This window comes from Poromitra crassiceps (genome assembly GCF_964638095.1).
Source record: "Poromitra crassiceps genome assembly, chromosome: 28".
NCBI classification, from domain to species: Eukaryota; Metazoa; Chordata; class Actinopteri; order Beryciformes; family Melamphaidae; genus Poromitra; species Poromitra crassiceps.
The window spans coordinates 19,121,509-19,140,336 of record NC_139651.1 but is presented as its reverse complement, the minus strand read 5'-3'; the positions used below and the strand labels follow the sequence as shown (position 1 = coordinate 19,140,336).

Here is an 18,828-nt window from a genome sequence, read left to right as displayed (position 1 = left end):
TTCAGGGAGGGAGGGAGGGAGGGAGGGGAGGGAGGGAGGGAGGAAGGGAGGGAGGGAGGGAGGGAGGGAGGGAGGGGAGGGAGGAAGGGAGGGAGGGAGGGAGGGAGGAAGGGAGGGAGGGGAGGGAGGGAGGGAGGGAGGGAGGGGAGGGCTCAATGGATCTTTAACCACAACGGAGAAGCATGGATGTCACAGCTGCTTAGCAGAGCAAAATGCTCAGAGCTGACCATGGATGAGAGACAGTACTGCATGATGAGAGTACTGCATGATGAGAGTACTGCATGTGTTTATGAGAGTACTGCATGTGTTGATGAGAGTACTGCATGTGTTGATGAGAGTACTGCATGTGTTGATGAGAGTACTGCATGTGTTGATGAGAGTACTGCATGTGTTGATGAGAGTACTGCATGTGTTGATGAGAGTACTGCATGTGTTGATGAGAGTACTGCATGTGTTGATGAGAGTACTGCATGTGTTGATGAGAGTACTGCATGTGTTGATGAGAGTACTGCATGTGTTGATGGATGAGAGTACTGCATGTGTTGATGAGAGTACTGCATGTGTTGATGAGAGTACTGCATGTGTTGATGGATGAGAGTACTGCATGTGTTGATGAGAGTACTGCATGTGTTGATGAGAGTACTGCATGTGTTGATGAGAGTACTGCATGTGTTGATGAGAGTACTGCATGTGTTGATGAGAGTACTGCATGTGTTGATGAGAGTACTGCATGTGTTGATGAGAGTACTGCATGTGTTGATGGATGAGAGTACTGCATGTGTTGATGAGAGTACTGCATGTGTTGATGAGAGTACTGCATGTGTTGATGAGAGTACTGCATGTGTTGATGAGAGTACTGCATGTGTTGATGAGAGTACTGCATGTGTTGATGAGAGTACTGCATGTGTTGATGAGAGTACTGCATGTGTTGATGAGAGTACTGCATGCGTTGATCACAGTCAGATGATTCTGTCTAATCAGACACTGCTTAATGTGATGGATTTTGATTTTTCTCTGTTTTCGGCGGCGGTCCATTTGCTATTTCATAGGAAATGTCTTGTGGTGGTTGCACTGAAAATGGACAAGTAGCCATAGCAATGAGAAGAAGTCATAGATGTAAGTGATGTGTATATATATATATATATATATATATACATATATATTCAGATATATATGGCTACAAAGTCTCCGTAGGATTGATTTTGAATACAAACACTGGGTAAGCGAATGCAGGAAACGCCCATGGTGGGTGGATGAAACACAGAGTGACAGGTGACAAAAGAGATTGTGCAGTTTGTCATTCAAGCTCTGGAGTCCTCACCAACAGCTTCTGATGTGTTTGCTTCTTCAGTCAGCAGGTCCCTTCTCAATGTGTCTTAGCCCATGACTAAAGAGCTTTGTGGATGGCCAAGGTTAGGCCAGGAATGAAGAGCTGGGAAGCTCTGAGAAAGCCAGAGGATTAGAGGAGAAAGGACCTTTCCTCGGTGCATCATGGTCAACTCCTTCCGTGTGCCAAATGTGCTGGTTGATGGTTAAATTTTTATAATTTTGTCATGGAAATAGATTTCCCTTCTTTTTCTTTCTTTTTTCTTTCACCTTTATTTTACCAGGAAAATTACTTGAGATCCAAGATCTCTTTTTCGAGTAAGACCTGGCCAAAATGGCAACATCCATAAAAACAAAAAACAACAAGACGCAAGCACAACAAGAACATAAAAAGGCAATACAGTCATGAGGGGAATTGAATGTGGGTTGGAGCAGTTAAGAAAAAGGGGAGATGAGATGGGGGGGGGGGGGGGGGGGGGGTAGAGGGGGTTAGGGTAAAAGGTAGGAATGAGGAAAAGGGGGTTGGGTGGGGAGGGGTTGTATACAAGATATTAAAAACACTTTATACAGAAAAGCAGTGACATTGACCCATCACATTCTTTAAAAAGTCCGCGACTTGAGTTTTAAAATCAGGATCTTCTACTGCATGTAGTAGCTACACTGACTGATGGCAAGTACCTCATAACAACCCCACATCAAAAAAATCAGAATTATTAATCCCTTTTAAGTATACCACCCAAATAACAATTTAAGATGATTCAATTTTATTTTATCTGTTAAACTCGGGCATGGGGTATGGCCGTTAAATACTCAGTTGAGGTCACTCAATTCACTGAGTTGGAAACCCATAGTCAAAATATTGTCAATGGTTCATAAACTTTTCAAGGATAATGCCCCTTTTGATTTGCTTGGTTTATGCATTTTAAAAGTTTTACCAGAAGAACTAAAATGTTTTATAGTCACATGATTTATGTGCAGGGGCCATGGAGGAAGGATAAAAGGACGAAAAAAGAAGAAAAAATAGTCTGGGAAATACGATTCCAGAAAACAGGTTGATTACAGTTTGTTCATAAGATTTGCTGAAATGAAGTCCAGTTTTATGACACCGATCTTATAGGTCTATCTGACTTACTGTATGTGTTTAACTAAAAGAACATGGGAGGGGCTGGCAGAAAGTACTGTAGGCAGTACTGTACGCTAGACCAGTGATTCCCAACCAGGGGTACGTGTACCCCTAGGGGTACCTGAGCAGCTTGCAGGGGGTACTTGGAAAGATTGGGATTACAATGTATTTCCAAAATGATAAAAACTGATTGAAAACTGAACCAATTGAAAACTGTCAAAATTGTATTAAAGAGGAGTCATTCAAATTATTTTCATTTAATGAGATGTGTTAGAGAGGCCTACTAAAAGTTTAATATAAGTTTAATATAACAACTTTAGGAGAATCATGGAAACACATGAGTGAGGGGGTACTATCGGCATGGTAAACAGCTCAAGGGGTACATAACAGAAAAATGGTTGGGAACCACTGCGCTAGACTACAGAAGAAATAACCCAAATATCTCCATCATATGGAGTGTCACACATAGGAAATGTGGGTACCTCTCCCTTTCACTCACAAAGATGCATGTGGTTCATGGAGGGAACATTGAGCATCAACTCAACATTTGGAGGATTTTAAATAACCTTGCTCAATAATGCTCCTTTGGATTCCTCAAAAAATTCCTCACTTTATGGAATAAAGTGACAATATAAACTGCTCATTTCACACCGTCACTCAGAGAGTAACAAAGAATTTGCAATCTCTTCCACATGAGATGATATTTAGACATAATTTTAAGGTGGTTCTGTTTAACCAGTACACACGTTTGATGTAGCTCAAATTGTGTATTCAATGCTTTTCCACATAGTGATGTCACTGCAGACTCATTTCATGAATGAAGACTACCTCCCAGCTCAACATTGCTATGCACGCCCCCTTTCATTCATGCCTCTGCCCCGTCCATTCACAGTCACCCACACTTTTCCCGCTCTGGCAATAACCAATCAGCTCAAGCCATTCATTTACCTCGCTTTTCCGCTGAGCCAATCACCTAAGCGGTTAAGTGTATTATAAGTCCTTGTTTTACTTTGTTGTTACGCCTCACTTGTGTCGTCGCCGTTGAAGCAGTTGTTTCGCCCCACCTCCTCCCCTGCCACCACCAACAACGTCATGACTCCTGAAGAATACCCTATGGGTGGATTCTCTATCCCAGGGGTTCCCAACCTTTTTTGTGCCAAGGACTGGTAGATACATGGAAAAAAAGTTGCGGACCGGTTGTCAATTTGAATGGTTTTAGTTACATATATATTTACTCACCAGGTGGCGACAAAGGGTAAATAACAGCCTTTTGTGTTGTACTGTATGTAGCCTATACAGTATTTATGTTTTTGTTTGAACTACAAACATAAATAAACGTCAACTTGAAACTATGTTTCAACTACCACACACAGCCTATAATATTATAGCCTATGTTTATTTAAAAACAAAAAAACAAAAAAAAACATTTGACCGGCTCGCGGCCCGGTACCAAATGCGTTGCGGCCTGGTACCGGTCCGCGGCCCGGTGGTTGGGGACCACTGCTCTATCCTATACATCGCTGACGCCCTCCTCTCGCATCTCAGGAGGAGCGTCATCATATCATGAAGTCATACGCCAAACCTAATTTGTTTATTATATCATTAAAGTTTATTTGAACCTTTCTTACTAGTCTCTCATGATTGAAATGAGGCCATGAGGTGTTATGTACCCAGGTTTGGGAACAAGTCTTCAATATCAACTGCTTTTTCTCAGCGACGACAAAAGATGCTTGGCATGTGTTCTTTCCACTCACCTCTGTCCATCCATTGATAATACCTATTATATATATTATATATATTATTATATATATATATATATATTGATAATACCTCTGTCCATCCATGGAGGGGGTGCAGGTGTACTCTGGAGGGTAGTAGGGTGGTGGGGGAATGGGAGGGATGAACTCATCAAAGTCCAGCGTCTGGTGCAGGATGGTACCACGCGGCGTCATGCAGTCAGTGTTCAGCGCTCGCGCCCTGTGAGGCATGAACTGAAAGCAACAAATAAAACATTATTATATACATAACTTAGCTCTGTTATTTAGTCATTCTTTTAACCCTTGTTGATCCAGGAACAGTTGACTAAGCTCTTAAGCTGTTTCTTTTGAGCTTTGTCCTGCTTTACCCTTCCTGCTTTTACTGGTTATTGTATTAGATAAGTGGCACGATCACACTTTCTTTTCTCTCACAAAGAAGAGTTGAAAAAGTGCAGAAGGACACCATCTCCATTGATTTCTCTTCCTTTGATTACATAAAGTGCCAACAGCACAGAAACAATCTTTTTCCATTAGGTTTTCATTTGCTCATAATATAGAATACATATATATATTTTAGAGAATATAACTGCTGTACTGACTGTACTGATATACAATATTCACAAGTAAACTCTACTCAAATAACAACAGAAACCCAAGAACTATTTTACTTGTATATTAGCCTACTCAGTAATTACCCGTCACTCTAAATGGTATAGTTATTATGTCTAATTTACTTGCTAATTACGCAATTATGTCCAGTCATTACTTGTAATTTATGGCCTGTAATTTAAAGGGGTACCCAGTCTTGTTCTGGGGTTAATGCCTTGCTAATGGGCACCTCAACGAGTCAACATTAGTTGTTGAGTAAGGCAGGCTAGACTTTCCTCACAGAGATTTTCCCAAGCAGTGCAGCCTTCCTATAGAGACAGTCTGGGAACGCCCACAAAATGTTAAACGGCTGGCGTGCGAGTGGGGTAAAACCGCCGATATATCTCATGGGCTGACTCACCAAAAGACGGTGCTGCGACTCTAAACTACATGTTTGGGGGTTCTAGAGCAGAATACAAGACGTCTGCTCAGATGTGCGTTTACTGCGGTGGTTAAATCCCCGATCGTGTCTGACGGGGCTGGGCTATCAGCTAAATTCTAACTTTGCTGAATGGATAGAATGGTTTTTTTTACCCCACCCTGACCCCGCCCCCAGCAAGGCTGAGCCAGCTAACCCAGCGTCTATTGTGGGCGTTCCTAGAGCCTGTATGGGCGTTCCCAGACATGCCGACTGTCGCTATTGCAGCTTTATATCAAGCTGTGCATACTTTTTTCACTTACTGCTTCTAGATTCTCATTTATTTTCTTCTTTCAATTTTCTGTGTGGCTCCTTTATATTTTTTTTAACAAGATATTTCTTGTAATAATATTGATTAAATGTTCAAATATGAATCTGAAAACAATAAACGCTAACCCAGCTGGTAATAACCTTAGTCCTGAAACCACTGTTGTATTGCCAAGTCCTGCCTGTACCTGCCCAAGTCCTGCTCTGTCTAAACCCAGCTCTCTCTTTTCACCTGATGATATCTACGTCTGACTGCTGTTCCGGCTCCAACTCCAATCAGTTCCTATCAAATTTCCACAAGCTGCCCTGGAGACAAGGGCCAAGCCCAGACCTCCACACAGCTCTATAAGCTGCCCTGGGACCAGGGCCAAGCCCAGACCTCCACACAGCTCTAGTATACCTGGGACAAGGGCCAAGCCCAGACCTCCACACAGCTCTAGTATACAGGCTATTGCAAGCCCCTAAGCCTTCCCTTTCCTCGCTTCGGGGTCCACAAAATGTAGCGCACAGCTCATAAAACATGTCATCGCTCCTTGTAACCAATATTACACATTTGATCTACTGCAACTTGATTTCATGTTTGGTAACAAGTTGGCAGCGTTACTGTACTGTTCCAGTTGTTCTCTATTCAGAAGCATCAATGGGAGACCATCATGTTGATGTGAAGAACAAAGGAGGCTTTTGCTCATTGTGTCAAACGAAATAAACAGATGGTCATTTCGAGGACAGGAACAATCCAGTGAGTCGTTGTGCCGTTGGCCACAAATCCAACATCGTTTTTGAAATGCAGGAGGGCACGGAGAGAGGTTCTGCGGCGACTATCCTTCACTATTTGTGTTGTTGATGTGAACTTATATTTGCAATTGGATGCAATAAAGAAGTCAAACATGACTCTGCATGATCCTGGAGCAGAGAAGAAGTGGGGCATCATCATGACAGAGCCAGGTGTGTTTACACGTCCCGATGGTCCTGATCTTCTCTCTGTGTAAATAAAGACTAGAAACGGCTTCTTATCGCCGTTTCTACCGCAGGGTGGGTCACTGCAAGACAAACAGAGTCGGCCATTGTTCTCGGTCCTGTTCCGTCACACACTCACCATCTGCAGCACATCGGTGGAGACCATCTGCATGCAGCACATGGCGGTGGCCAGAGCACACACGATGGTGGAGATGACGTTGAGGGCGCACACGCTGAAGAGCAGCTCCTATATGAGACGGAGGGGAGAGGAGGAGGCTGTTAGAGGAACAGGGTGAGGAACGAAAGAAGGGTGAGAAGATGAAAGAGAACAATCACCTTTTAGACCACGGCACCACTTTCCCCCCCCCCAACACCACCCATATGCCCCTAGCCACTAATCCTACGCATCCTTCGAATCTCGACTCTCTACCACCTTCCTATCCCTATGCCCCCACCCCCCGCAACAACACCACCCATATTCCCCTAGCCACTAATGCTATGCACCCCTCAAATCCCAAGTCTCTACCACCTTTCTATCCCTAGCTACGGCCCTTTAAGCGCTAAACGTCGATGACCGGCTGTCCTGACTTTTCCATCTTATGACCCCGGTGGGGCTTCTGGCCCGGCGCCATGGTAAAAAAAAAGAGTAATTGTGAAAAAGAAGGGGAACGGAGAGAAACAATAGTGTAGGATAGAGAAAGTGACAAGGAGAGAGGAGGGGAAGAGGGTTTCATATGAACAGCAAAGATGAGGCTTATAATAAGCAATGACTTCAGCCACACGACAACAAAGAGAGGGAACAGGAGAGAAGAAAGAAAGGGACCGAAAGTGACACAAACAGCAATGACATCATCAGTAAGGTGGTGACACAAACAGCAATGACATCATCAGTAAGGACACAAACAGCAATGACATCATCAGTAAGGTGGTGACACAAACAGCAATGACATCATCAGTAAGGACACAAACAGCAATGACATCATCAGTAAGGACACAAACAGCAATGACATCATCAGTAAGGACACAAACAGCAATGACATCATCAGTAAGGTCACCAAGTTTAAAAAAAAGCCCAGCAGACTCAGAGTGGTACTGCAGGGGAAGGAACACTCCTTTAGGAGGAAGATCATACAACACTCATTCTGGGCTCAGTGAGAATCAAATCTGCACTGTTTGGCATTTCATTAACACTCTGAAAATAAAACAAATGTACACAAATGTGATCATGTAACGTCTTTTCACCCGAGAGCAAAACATATTCACCCCTCATGAATATGAATATAGGTATAATGCCATCACTCAAGAGGGATAACAGCCTCATAAACATTCAAGGTTAAGCACAGGCATCGTTATACAGCATCACACGGTGGCAGAGCAGTTAACAGACACACAAAGCACAGGCATCGTTATACAGCATCACACTGTGGCAGAGCAGTTAACAGACATACAAACCAGGATTGAATTTGTCAGCAAAAAATAAATGCACATGCCAGTGAAATACTAGCTCAGTGCTCCGAATCAGGAAAATACACGTATTATGACTTCAATTCAATTATGCTGCTGCTGTTGTTATTCCACCATGAAGGTGGGAAATAAAGGCTCCACTTTTAAAGCACATTAAGTTGATATCTGTTACCAAATGAAGCTAATCTATAATAACATCTAATTTTAAAGCGCATTAAGTTGATATCTGTTACCAAATGAAGCTATAATAACATCTACTTTTAAAGCACATTAAGTTGATATCTGTTACCAAATGAAGCTATAATAATAACAGTACCGCATGACTTCATCTTCTGGGCCAGTGAAGAACATCACTGCCTGACTTTCAGAATAGAAAGAATTTGGCAAGCAGGACGTGTGGGTGTGAGAGAGAACAACTTGTATGGCCGTCTCAGGGTGAGTCATATAATATATATTAATATAATAATAATAATGTTACTGATATACATTATAGGGTTAGGTAAACTAGTTCAGCATTCATAATATAGCTCTCTAACATATTCAAAATAACAAGCATTGCTGTTGTCTTCCATGGGGTTCGCCATCTGTTCTCATTCTCATTATAAGTACACAAGTAGTGCAGCCTGCCACTGTCACTCCACATTTACTTATACAATCACTCAGATAACAGTCTGACAACGTGAAAAGATGAGAGAGAGGCGCAGAGAGAGAGAGAGAGAGACAGAGAGAGAGAGAGAGAGAGAGACACAGAGAGAGAGAGAGAGAGAGGCACAGAGAGAGAGAGAGAGAGAGAGAGAGAGACACACAGAGAGAGAGAGAGACACAGAGAGAGAGAGAGAGAGAGGGAGAGAGAGAGAGAGAGAGCGCTCCCCGTGTCATATTATATCTACCGGAATGTTTTTGCTATTCAATGTTTTTATTATACTGTATTATGATTGCTATTTGCATATTGTTGTATAATCATCTGTGTTAATTGGCTGTACTGCTGTGGCAATATGAGTTTCTAACTTACCATGCCAATAAAGCTAGTTTGAATTTGAATTTGAGGGGGAGGGCGAGGGGGGGGTGAAAGAGAGTACAGCCAGGTAACACCACAGGGATGAAGCCACTACCAGGGTCTTTGCTCTCAGCAGCCTGTTGCTGTGTTGAACTGAGAGAGGAGCCACACAGCACACAGATACACAGAGACACTGCATGAAATAGGCCATGCCCATCACGGGGGAAAAGCTCCGTTCGCTCCCATAGACCATCATAATTTCCTTGAATTAAACATTAAACATGTTGTGTGGTGGGGCTGCGCAGACAACAAATGTAAAAAATCTCCAGTTAAAGTTTTTTTGTACTCCCGAGCAAAAAAAGGAAGCCATTGAGAATTGGCCAGAAGATAATGTAAGTTGGAGTGTTCATCTTCCGTATATAAGATCTTTTTGTGCAACACCGACCATGCACGCGACATAGGAGAACGCCAGGATTGGACGGGAGTTTGTGTTTTCCCCCGTTTTGGGCGTAGTTTCTGAATGACGACGCGCTCCACAGTGTCTCTATTGGTGAAATGTTGCCGAGCTGGTTGAGGGGCTGGCCACAGTTCTCCGGCTGGTGTCTGTCACAGTCTGTTTGTTAAGACCAAGCAGAGGGTTTGCCAGGGACACGGGGAGGAGGAGGGCTCTCAATCAAAACAAAACATTTTCTGTGTGCTGTTGGCGCTGTTAGCAAGAAAAGGGCAGTATGGACTCACACAGTGGGATGTGAGGAAAAGGAGGCTATACGGGCGGTCTATCCTCCAAAGAGCTGCTTATACAGGATAACAACTTCACGCTGTACAGATCTGTTGGCATAGTGCGATATTTAGGAGTCCTTAACTCAAATGAATAACTCATTAACTCAAATCATCTCTCAATAACTGTCAAACTAGATGAATGACAGAATGTTTGACAGTTATTGAGAGTTGATTTGAGTTAATGAGTTATTAATTTGAGTTAGTGTGGACCAGTGATGTCACTGGTCCACACTTTAACACTCAATAACTGTCAAATTAAATGACAGACTTCAAAACAGTTTACAGTTTTCTGATATACTACTGATGTTCTAATGATACAAAGCTGGTTGAAAATGGGCGGAGTGTTCCTTTAAGTATTTTTATTATTAGCATCTACTAGCATTTAGCATTTCCCGGTACTAGCATCTACTGATATGATCATGCAGCGTTTCTATTGGACCTCTCTCACAGTGCGACGCAGGACCACCGCTTCGTAGCCACGACCAAAGATATCGCCACGTTTCTTTCACGTTGGTCATCTTTCGTCTGGGACAGAGTGGACCCGGCTTTAGCCCCCTTACTGACAAGCTAGCATGACATGGTTGGTACCAATGGATTCCCTAGGTCTTCTAGTTTCAGATGATACCAGTATCATCACTCGACCTTTAAGAATGAGCCCCCTGCGGCCTCTGAAAGACAGCAATGCGGGACGTGACGTCCATGAGGAGTTTAAGAGGTTAAAAAAGTGCACGGGTCCGTCAAATCCTTCTGTGTAAATTACATCCTTGAATGTAGTGAACTAAAACCGAATAGACTGCACATATTGAAACAAACTTGTGTTTCTCAAACGACTGTGTCATTCCTTGTGGCTGTAAACAAGTAAAAGGAGGATTTTTCCAAACAGTTATTCACCAGTGAAGTTGTTTGTGATCACTTATTGTTAAGTGGCAAGAATAGAAATGTTAATGAAGGCTACATCCAAGCTCAGTTTTGTGGTGGTAAATGCATCTGCCTGGCAGATGTGAGAGGGTTACATTGATGTGATTTCCCTGGTGACTCTAACTACCAGGCACCATCAATCCTGCCAGGCTAACAGATGTAATGAGACCTCTGAGGAAAGTGTTTCACATGCTTTTCACTGGATATTTAACCTCCAAACAATGCGTGGCCCCGGGGTGCTCAGGTTAGCGTGTCGCGCCGCCAAGGTTCTACATCCGCCCGCCTCCTCACAGGAAATCACAAACGATCTGAAGACTCCTCGACACCGACGTGCCCCACGGCAACAAGAGGAAAAGAACAAGGGACAGTAGCTAGGCTATGGCAATAAAAGTGTCTGAATAGAATGAAGTGCAAATGATCAAGCAGGAAATAGTGTTGAAAGTTTAGCCTGGTTCAAAACCATCCTGATCACGTGATCCTGATCACGTGATCTCACGTTCTGTTTTGCTCAGCTTGGACTTCCATCGATTTCAGTGGGCCTCGACAGACACTGACAACTCCTTCAGCCAATCAGTGTTGTCAAAACCAACTCCTTCAGCCAATCAGTGTTGTCAAAACCCAACTCCTTCAGCCAATCAGTGTTGTCAAATCCAATCCAAATCCACTCGGAAGCTGGGCAAAAACATCTTTTCCGCCGAGCTTCCGAGTGGAGTGCTGGTGCAGACGCTTGTTTTTGTTTAATTGCTGTAACTGAGTCTATTTCGGCAATAATCGCGCTCACGGCTGTGTTTACTCTACTAACGTTAACGTTACCGCTTATTACTTCGGGGGACGCCATTACTGTTTTGCCAGCGACAACCCTGACTGCGCCGGTAATTACGTTGTCAACTACGTACGTCGCAGGTCCCTGATTGGTCTGATTACATCCTTATTTCTGTGGGTGGGTGTTACGTCCAGACTTTTTATTTTGATTTATTTAACCTTTATTTAACCAGGTAAGTCATTAAGAACAAATTCTTATTTACAATGGCGACCTGAAAGGTCGCCACGGTTCACGGGTCGACTGATCCGGTGAAGTGAAACAGTTCCAAATGGAAAAGAGTGGCTACTGTGAAGTGAGTGAAGTAGAAACTAAGAGCACTATCATCTAGTTAGATGCCTCTGACTGATTATGATTATTAATATTCCCCATAACGCTGCCAGAGGAAGTACTGGATATGACAGCCGCATCATGACTTCATTAGGATCCAGTGACACGCTAACAGCCGTCTGAAACGGCCGTGGACTCTGAGGACTGAGATATGACACCTTTTTCTCTTTAACATCAGACATCACTCAACACATGTGACTACCTTAGCACTTCATAACGATTGATGGCACCAATTCCCATATCTCCTTAATGAGCTATGATCACAATGACAAATGTTCTTGATCTTTCCTCTTTTCATAACCGTGCTTCACCCAAGGAAGTCATTTCTTTGGTTATCAATGTTTTAGAATCAATCAGGGACATGAAATGAAGGCATTTGATCGCCGTTATCCAGTAAAGACACAGTACTGTAGCATAGACTGTATATCATTAAAGACACAGCACTGTAGCATAGACTGTATATCATTAAAGACACAGTACTGTAGCATAGACTGTAAAGACACAGTACTGTAGCATAGACTGTATATCATTCTATAAAGACACAGTACTGTAGCATAGACTGTATATCATTTTGGCAGACACGGCCGTTTCCCTTATATACCTTCTTTATGGCCACCGCTAATCACAATTTTATGAAATGTCATGAAGTCCCAATAGACCCTTCTCACGGGGGCCATTTTGTGTCGAGAAGCCAGGGTAAACACAGGTGCAAGCAAAACACTAATGAGGGTTTCCAACTTCCATGATTGGAATTTGGAAACCCTCATTAGTGTTTTGCTTGCACCTGTGTTTACCCTGGCTTCTCGACACAAAATGGCCCCCGTGAGAAGGGTCTATTACACGACTCGACAGAGAGCTTTTAATTTGAAAGGACGGATACAGGAAGTGGCGACACGCGGCGACATAAGGCCGAGGCGAGAGGGAGAGAGAAAAAGAAAGAGAAGAGAGACAAAGGTACAGTAGATTTAACGAGCAAATGTTAAGTTAGATCAATTTTATATTTGCAGTGTATTCTCTATTGATGTTCATGGCCAACTAATTATTATTAATATTAATATATGTTGTGAAATCATTTTCCAGTTCAAGTTTGCTTTGCAGTCAAGTGTCACTTTATTTTTTATTTTTGTATTATTCTTTTTTTATCTAATTTCTAATTTTCTATTTTCTATTAGTGCTAATTTTAATTTATTTATCCTGGTTGCTGCTCCACCCTCTGCCGATCTGGGGAGAGCCGAAACTGGCTCCATGCTTCCTCCGAGACATGGGCAGTTAGCCAGCCGCTTCTTTTCACCTGACGGGAAGCTTCACCGGTAGGACATAGCACGTGGGAGGATCACGCTATTCGAACGAGTTCCCCTCCCTCTGAACAGGCGCCCTTAACGACCAGAGGAGGCACCACTTCAGCAACCAGGATATTGCATGTTTTGGTGAAGGGTTCCTATAAGGGAAACCCCCAGGGGGCACGGGGAGAACATACAAACTCCACCCAGAAAGGCCCTTTTGATGACCCCACCCAGGCGGTGCCCACCTCGGGGCGGTGGGCACCGCTCACAGCGTCCCAGGTGAGAATCGAACCCAGGACCTTCTGGCTGTGAGGCGACAGCGCTACCACTGCGCCACCGCCCCGTCACTTCATTTTTTTATTACCTATTGATATTGACTCTGATTGCCAGCACACACCACCCACGTAACCTGACTCTGCCACATGGTTTGTTTCACATAACCACCTGGTATCACGGGCTCGCTTCTCGCTGTCGTCACATCTAAACCCCGCCCCTAGCGCCTCATAGGACCACTGGTGGTTCAGATTCAAACCAATAGATTAATCTAATAGATTAGAGCGTGGCAAGATGGATTTGTCATGTGATCATGATCTCATGATCTCGCGTGAATCCAGCTGCCTCGCAAGGTTACCGCCCACAACAACAAGGTTACCGCCCACAACAACAAGGTTACCACCCACAACAACAAGGTTACCACCCACAACAACAAGGTTACCACCCACAACAACAAAACCCTGTCCCCCCACCTCCACAAGAAAAGAAAAAAATCCTAGAGGAAGCTAGCCATTTTTAAATTGTTACATCATAAATGTGGGCCTTCTGGGGGTTTCTAGAACATTTACATTGATTTTAAATGCTGGCTAATGTCTCACTCAATCACAGCAAGACATGAATAGCCATTGCTCAGTTGATCAAATAACCCTTTTCCCCTCGTTACTACTATAAGGCTATATATTACTTTGGTCACAAAATTATTTTTATGGACAAATCTGGGGAGGAATAAGTTTTGCATTTAGTAAGTGGAAACATGAATCTTGTCACACAAACAGGCTCTGACCTTGAGGCGCAGGCGTATGGTGTCGCAGTCCCTCAGCGGGTTGAGCTTCAGCGTGTCTCCCAGGTTGTTGCAGCTGGAGCTCTGATGCTGCAGCTCGCAGCACACACACACGCCGTCGCTGTCAAACTTGAGCTGGGGGAGAGCAGGGGAGAACACACACACACACTCATGCATGCACGCCACATACACACACACACACACACACTCATGCATGCACGCCACATACACACACACACACACACACTCATGCATGCACGCCACATACACACACACACACACACACACACACACACACACACAAATCAGACCTAGGCCTCTAGCTTGGTGTTCTGATGTTTGTGGATATATACAGTATATATATATAGATAGATTAGATAGATAGATAGATAGATAGATAGATATATAGATATATATATACATATGAAAGATATGAATGCAAGAAGAGACAAAGCTTCATCATGAGATGAAAGACACATTTGATGCTGTGATACCTGAGATACATGTGATGAAGAGGAGCACATGGCTGATCCAAAGCGTACAACAGGAGCGAGGCTGTGAGATGTGAGGAGCTACCAAGGGAGAGATGAGGTACAAGATACCTCTACTGTGCGACCCAGATTAAGAGAAAGCAGGACGTGAACCCAACAAGTATGGGTTAATTACATTGGGGAGAGGAGATGATGAGCACGTTCGTATTTCAGTCACGACTAGGCGAGGCTCTCCGGGGGGAGCTGCTGGTCACATGACCTTTAGAGCTGCTGGTCACATGACCTATAGAGCTGCTGGTCACATGACCTATAGAGCTGCTGGTCACATGACCTATAGAGCTGCTGGTCACATGACCTATTCACCTTATTCACCACGCCCCCTTTTTCTCTCTTCCGCGTTCAACGCAAACGTATTTGTTCTTCCGGTTCAGCGCTAGTTGCCTTCTGTGGCCACTAGTTAGTTATGTTATATGGCAGTAAAATGCCACTGAATGACCAAATTGATAATAACTTTTAACCATTTCGAGTAACACTGTTTCCATACGGATCACCAGCGTTAGTTTGTTGTTTATAACGTGGCTATATTCATAACGTTTCTATCTCGGATGCGCTATTTCGAATCGCACATAGGTTACGCTAGTGGGTTTCAGGACGCAACAGCCTCGACTCCACTAACGTCATCTTAAGAGCACAATATTCCTGGAATGCAAGTTTAACTAAACAGTTACATATCCTCTGCATTCTACATAAAATTAAGATATTACGGGTTGTTTTATTTTGCATGTTACATACGTATTGGCCAAGATATGTTAGTTTATGGCGGAGTAATTCTGTCAGTTTAGATGCGGAGTGTGCGCGGCCATTTTGCCTGCGGGGTTTTTGGCAAGTCAAAACGGAAATACTATTACGGAATGACGTAATGCGGAAGCGTCCATGTGTGGGCAAAGAATAAGGTGAATAGAGCTGCTGGTCACATCATGACCTATAGAGCTGCTGGTCACATGACCTATAGAGCTGCTGGTCACATGACCTATAGAGCTGCTGGTCACATGACCTCTAGAGCTGCTGGTCACATGACCTATAGAGCTGCTGGTCACATGACCTATAGAGCTGCTGGTCACATGACCTATAGAGCTGCTGGTCACATGACCTATAGAGCTGCTGGTCACATGACCTCTAGAGCTGCTGGTCACATGACCTCTAGAGCTGCTGGTCACATGACCTATAGAGCTGCTGGTCACAGCTAAAAAGAATGCTACTACAGCAGACAAATGGAAGCAGTAAGCTCTCCTCCAGATGGAGGATGAAGATGTTTTTCTTCATAATTAAAGCTGGAGCTCCAGCGGGTGATCAGTCACACAGACATATTAATAGCAGTGTGGCAGAGTGGCTGGATCTGTATTTGATCTGTGAGGCAATCTACTAGATGAAGAGATTTTACACACGATACCATTAGCAAATGCCCCAGGATGAACAATTTGCAGATGACTTGATCAGGAAATCCATCCCCATTAAGCACAAGAAGATGATCCATGGAATTAGTCTAAAGTAGCAGATAATTATTGAAAAGGAATCATTCACTTGTGTTTTTTGTCTGTGTAAAGTGGGAACTCTATTCCAAACTCTAATATGTCATATCAATATCAATGCTGAGCAAGAGATGATCTTTACAAACTGATATGATGTGATGTTGTTGCTTTCTCTTTAAGGTGGTGTCAGTGTAACTGAGTGGTAGCCAGTAGGTTGATTCAACTCACTCCCCCAGTATAAAGGCACGTTAATCAGCTCCGCCAAGGGAGCTGGCTCTCTTGGTGAAGTGGTTAGCGTGTCCGTCCAGCAAGCCGGAGGTCGGCAGTTCGAATCCACCCCTGGGCTAAGCCCTTAACATGGGTCGCTGCAATTACCACCAAACACAACGCCGTTACATCAGCGATTAAAATGTTTCATGATGACCTCATGCTGCACAGGTAGGCACAGAGCCAATGGACCAGTTTTTACCTCACAAAAGTGACCGGACGTAAGGTTCTGGATTAAGGTTCTGGATTAAGGTTCTGGATTAAGCAGCGCTGTCGAGTTGCAGCAAAATGGACCGTTTGTGATGTACTTTGAAAGGGTCTAAAGAATCAAATGCTTTATTTTATCATTCAAACGTAGCACGAGCCTCCTTCCTGCCTATTGCCTCATTGGCTACATGTCACGCATTTTGGACCTCCGCTGGTGCCACTCTCCTACTAGATTGCTCTGGGCAGGCTTAAATATACATTTATAAAAAATAAAAAATAAATCCGATTTCTAAACAACCCCGTTCCTCCGCACCCACCCCATCAAATAAAAAGAGCCTTTCTGTCCCTGACTCCTGTTCCACTGGTTGAGACTTTTGAATGATCCCTCATTGCCTGATCTCACAACATGATGTCACAACATGATGTCACAACATCCTGGACATGCATCAAATCAAGGTACTCAATCAAGAAAAGCAAGATTTCATGAGCTCTGTAATGTATGGGAAGCCAAGGTGAAGTTTCTTTTTGTAGCGTAGAGGCTGTGGTAGGAGAGGAGATGAGGGTTAAGAGCAGGGGTGCCCAAATTCTTTCCCAAGAAGGGCCAAAACTCAATCTGGGTGGAGGGCCGAGGGACAAAAATAAACGTTGTGGAATTACATTAAAATGTATTGTGTATAGAAAATTAACATTCTTAATCTAAAATAACATTTCAATATAATAATCTACTTTTTATCTGTTTGGTAATTGTAATAATTTGCAATTGGTTATATATATTTAAAAAAGCTTAAACATTTAATCAGTAAACACCCAGTTAACTCATTGAGTGCCAGCCACTTTTGGAGAACGGACGCTCCCAGCGCCAGAGTTTCAGAGCGTTTTCAGTGATTTCTCGAGGCCCACAGAATATTGTGTGATATTACTATGTAAACACCGAACACGCACAAAGAACGAGCTGACTCTATTGTATCATCAGCAAAAAAAAGTTTATTGATACCATTTTCCGTTCTTTAGTTATGAGCCGGAGAAGATAGGTTGTTTTGAGCAAATACAGGCGTTTCAAATTAGAAGCTGAGTTATTCCGCCTTTTGTGAAATGAAGCATTTCAAGCACATTCACTGAGTCTGAAGCTAATATTTTCTGATGTAGTGACGTGGTGTAGTTGTGTGGTGCCCTGCGTGCCCCACCCCCCTCTCCCCCCCCCTCAGCTGCAAACTCCTCCCCACACTAACACACAGCCTCACGCACCCAGTCTATTTTCGGAGCGCTCCGTTTTTGTGCGCCGGCTCCCAGCGCGACACGGAAAAGCCAAACCGGACTGCTGAGAATGGTTTGGCCCTTTGGCGTCGGGTGCTGCTTTTCTGGCGGCTAATCGTGTGGAGAAACTATGCAGACAGACAGACAGAGGCAGAGGGGCTCAGTTGTGGGCGTGAATTGACTGCTGTTCGCAGCCAACGTTAACTCCAGCCAGAGCAATCTATATGGCTCTGGCTGCAGCATGAGCGGTTTCTCTTTCATCACGGGGCTTTTTCCTGCTGTTTTCCGGACCTTTCTCTAATCTGGAGAGCACTGTCGCCACCTAATGAGTCCGTAAAATAGGTTATATACCTTCAATAGCTACAATATTTGTACAGGAGATGCCTAAGGCTTTGATCCACGTCACACCGTCAAAAAACGCAATTGACGAACATACTCGTCCTTGGCACTCTACGTTAGTATCTGAATTGACGAACATACTCGTCCTTGGCACTCATTAACTCATTGAGTGCCAGCCACTTTTGGAGAACGGACGCTCCCAGTGCCAGAGTTTCAGAGCGTTTTCAGTGATTTCTCGAGGCCCACAGAATATTGTGTGATATTACTATGTAAACACTGAACACGCACAAAGAACGATGAGACTCTATTCTATCATCTGCAAAAAAAAGTTTATTGATCCCATTTTCCGTTCTTTAGTTATGAGCCGGAGAAGATAGCTTGATTCATCCAAAAAAAGCAATTTTTTTCTAGAAGCTGAGATAATTGGCCTTTTGTGAAATTAATCATTTCAAGCACATCACTGACTCTGAAGCTAATCTTTTCTAATGTAGTCACACCTCAAAAATAATTTCCTTCAATAAAACAGTTTAGGCCAGGGAATTTTGTTTGGCAGAATAATATTTTTAGCTACAACCAGCAGCGCTGGCCCCTGCGTGCGC

General features: G+C 43.6%; 1 protein-coding gene across 1 annotated transcript in view; it reads right to left on the bottom strand.

Annotated features, from left to right (window-relative positions):
- The window catches only part of fam189a1 (family with sequence similarity 189 member A1), a gene marked incomplete at both ends in the record, with an annotated part of 116,971 nt that overhangs the window by 7,236 nt on the left and 90,907 nt on the right, over positions 1 to 18,828 (bottom strand). The window contains 3 exons of the mRNA XM_083662277.1: positions 4,280 to 4,440; positions 6,636 to 6,743; positions 14,146 to 14,277. Coding sequence (XP_083518403.1) covers positions 4,280 to 4,440; positions 6,636 to 6,743; positions 14,146 to 14,277 — 401 coding nt within the window. The remainder of the gene's footprint in view (positions 1 to 4,279; positions 4,441 to 6,635; positions 6,744 to 14,145; positions 14,278 to 18,828) is intronic.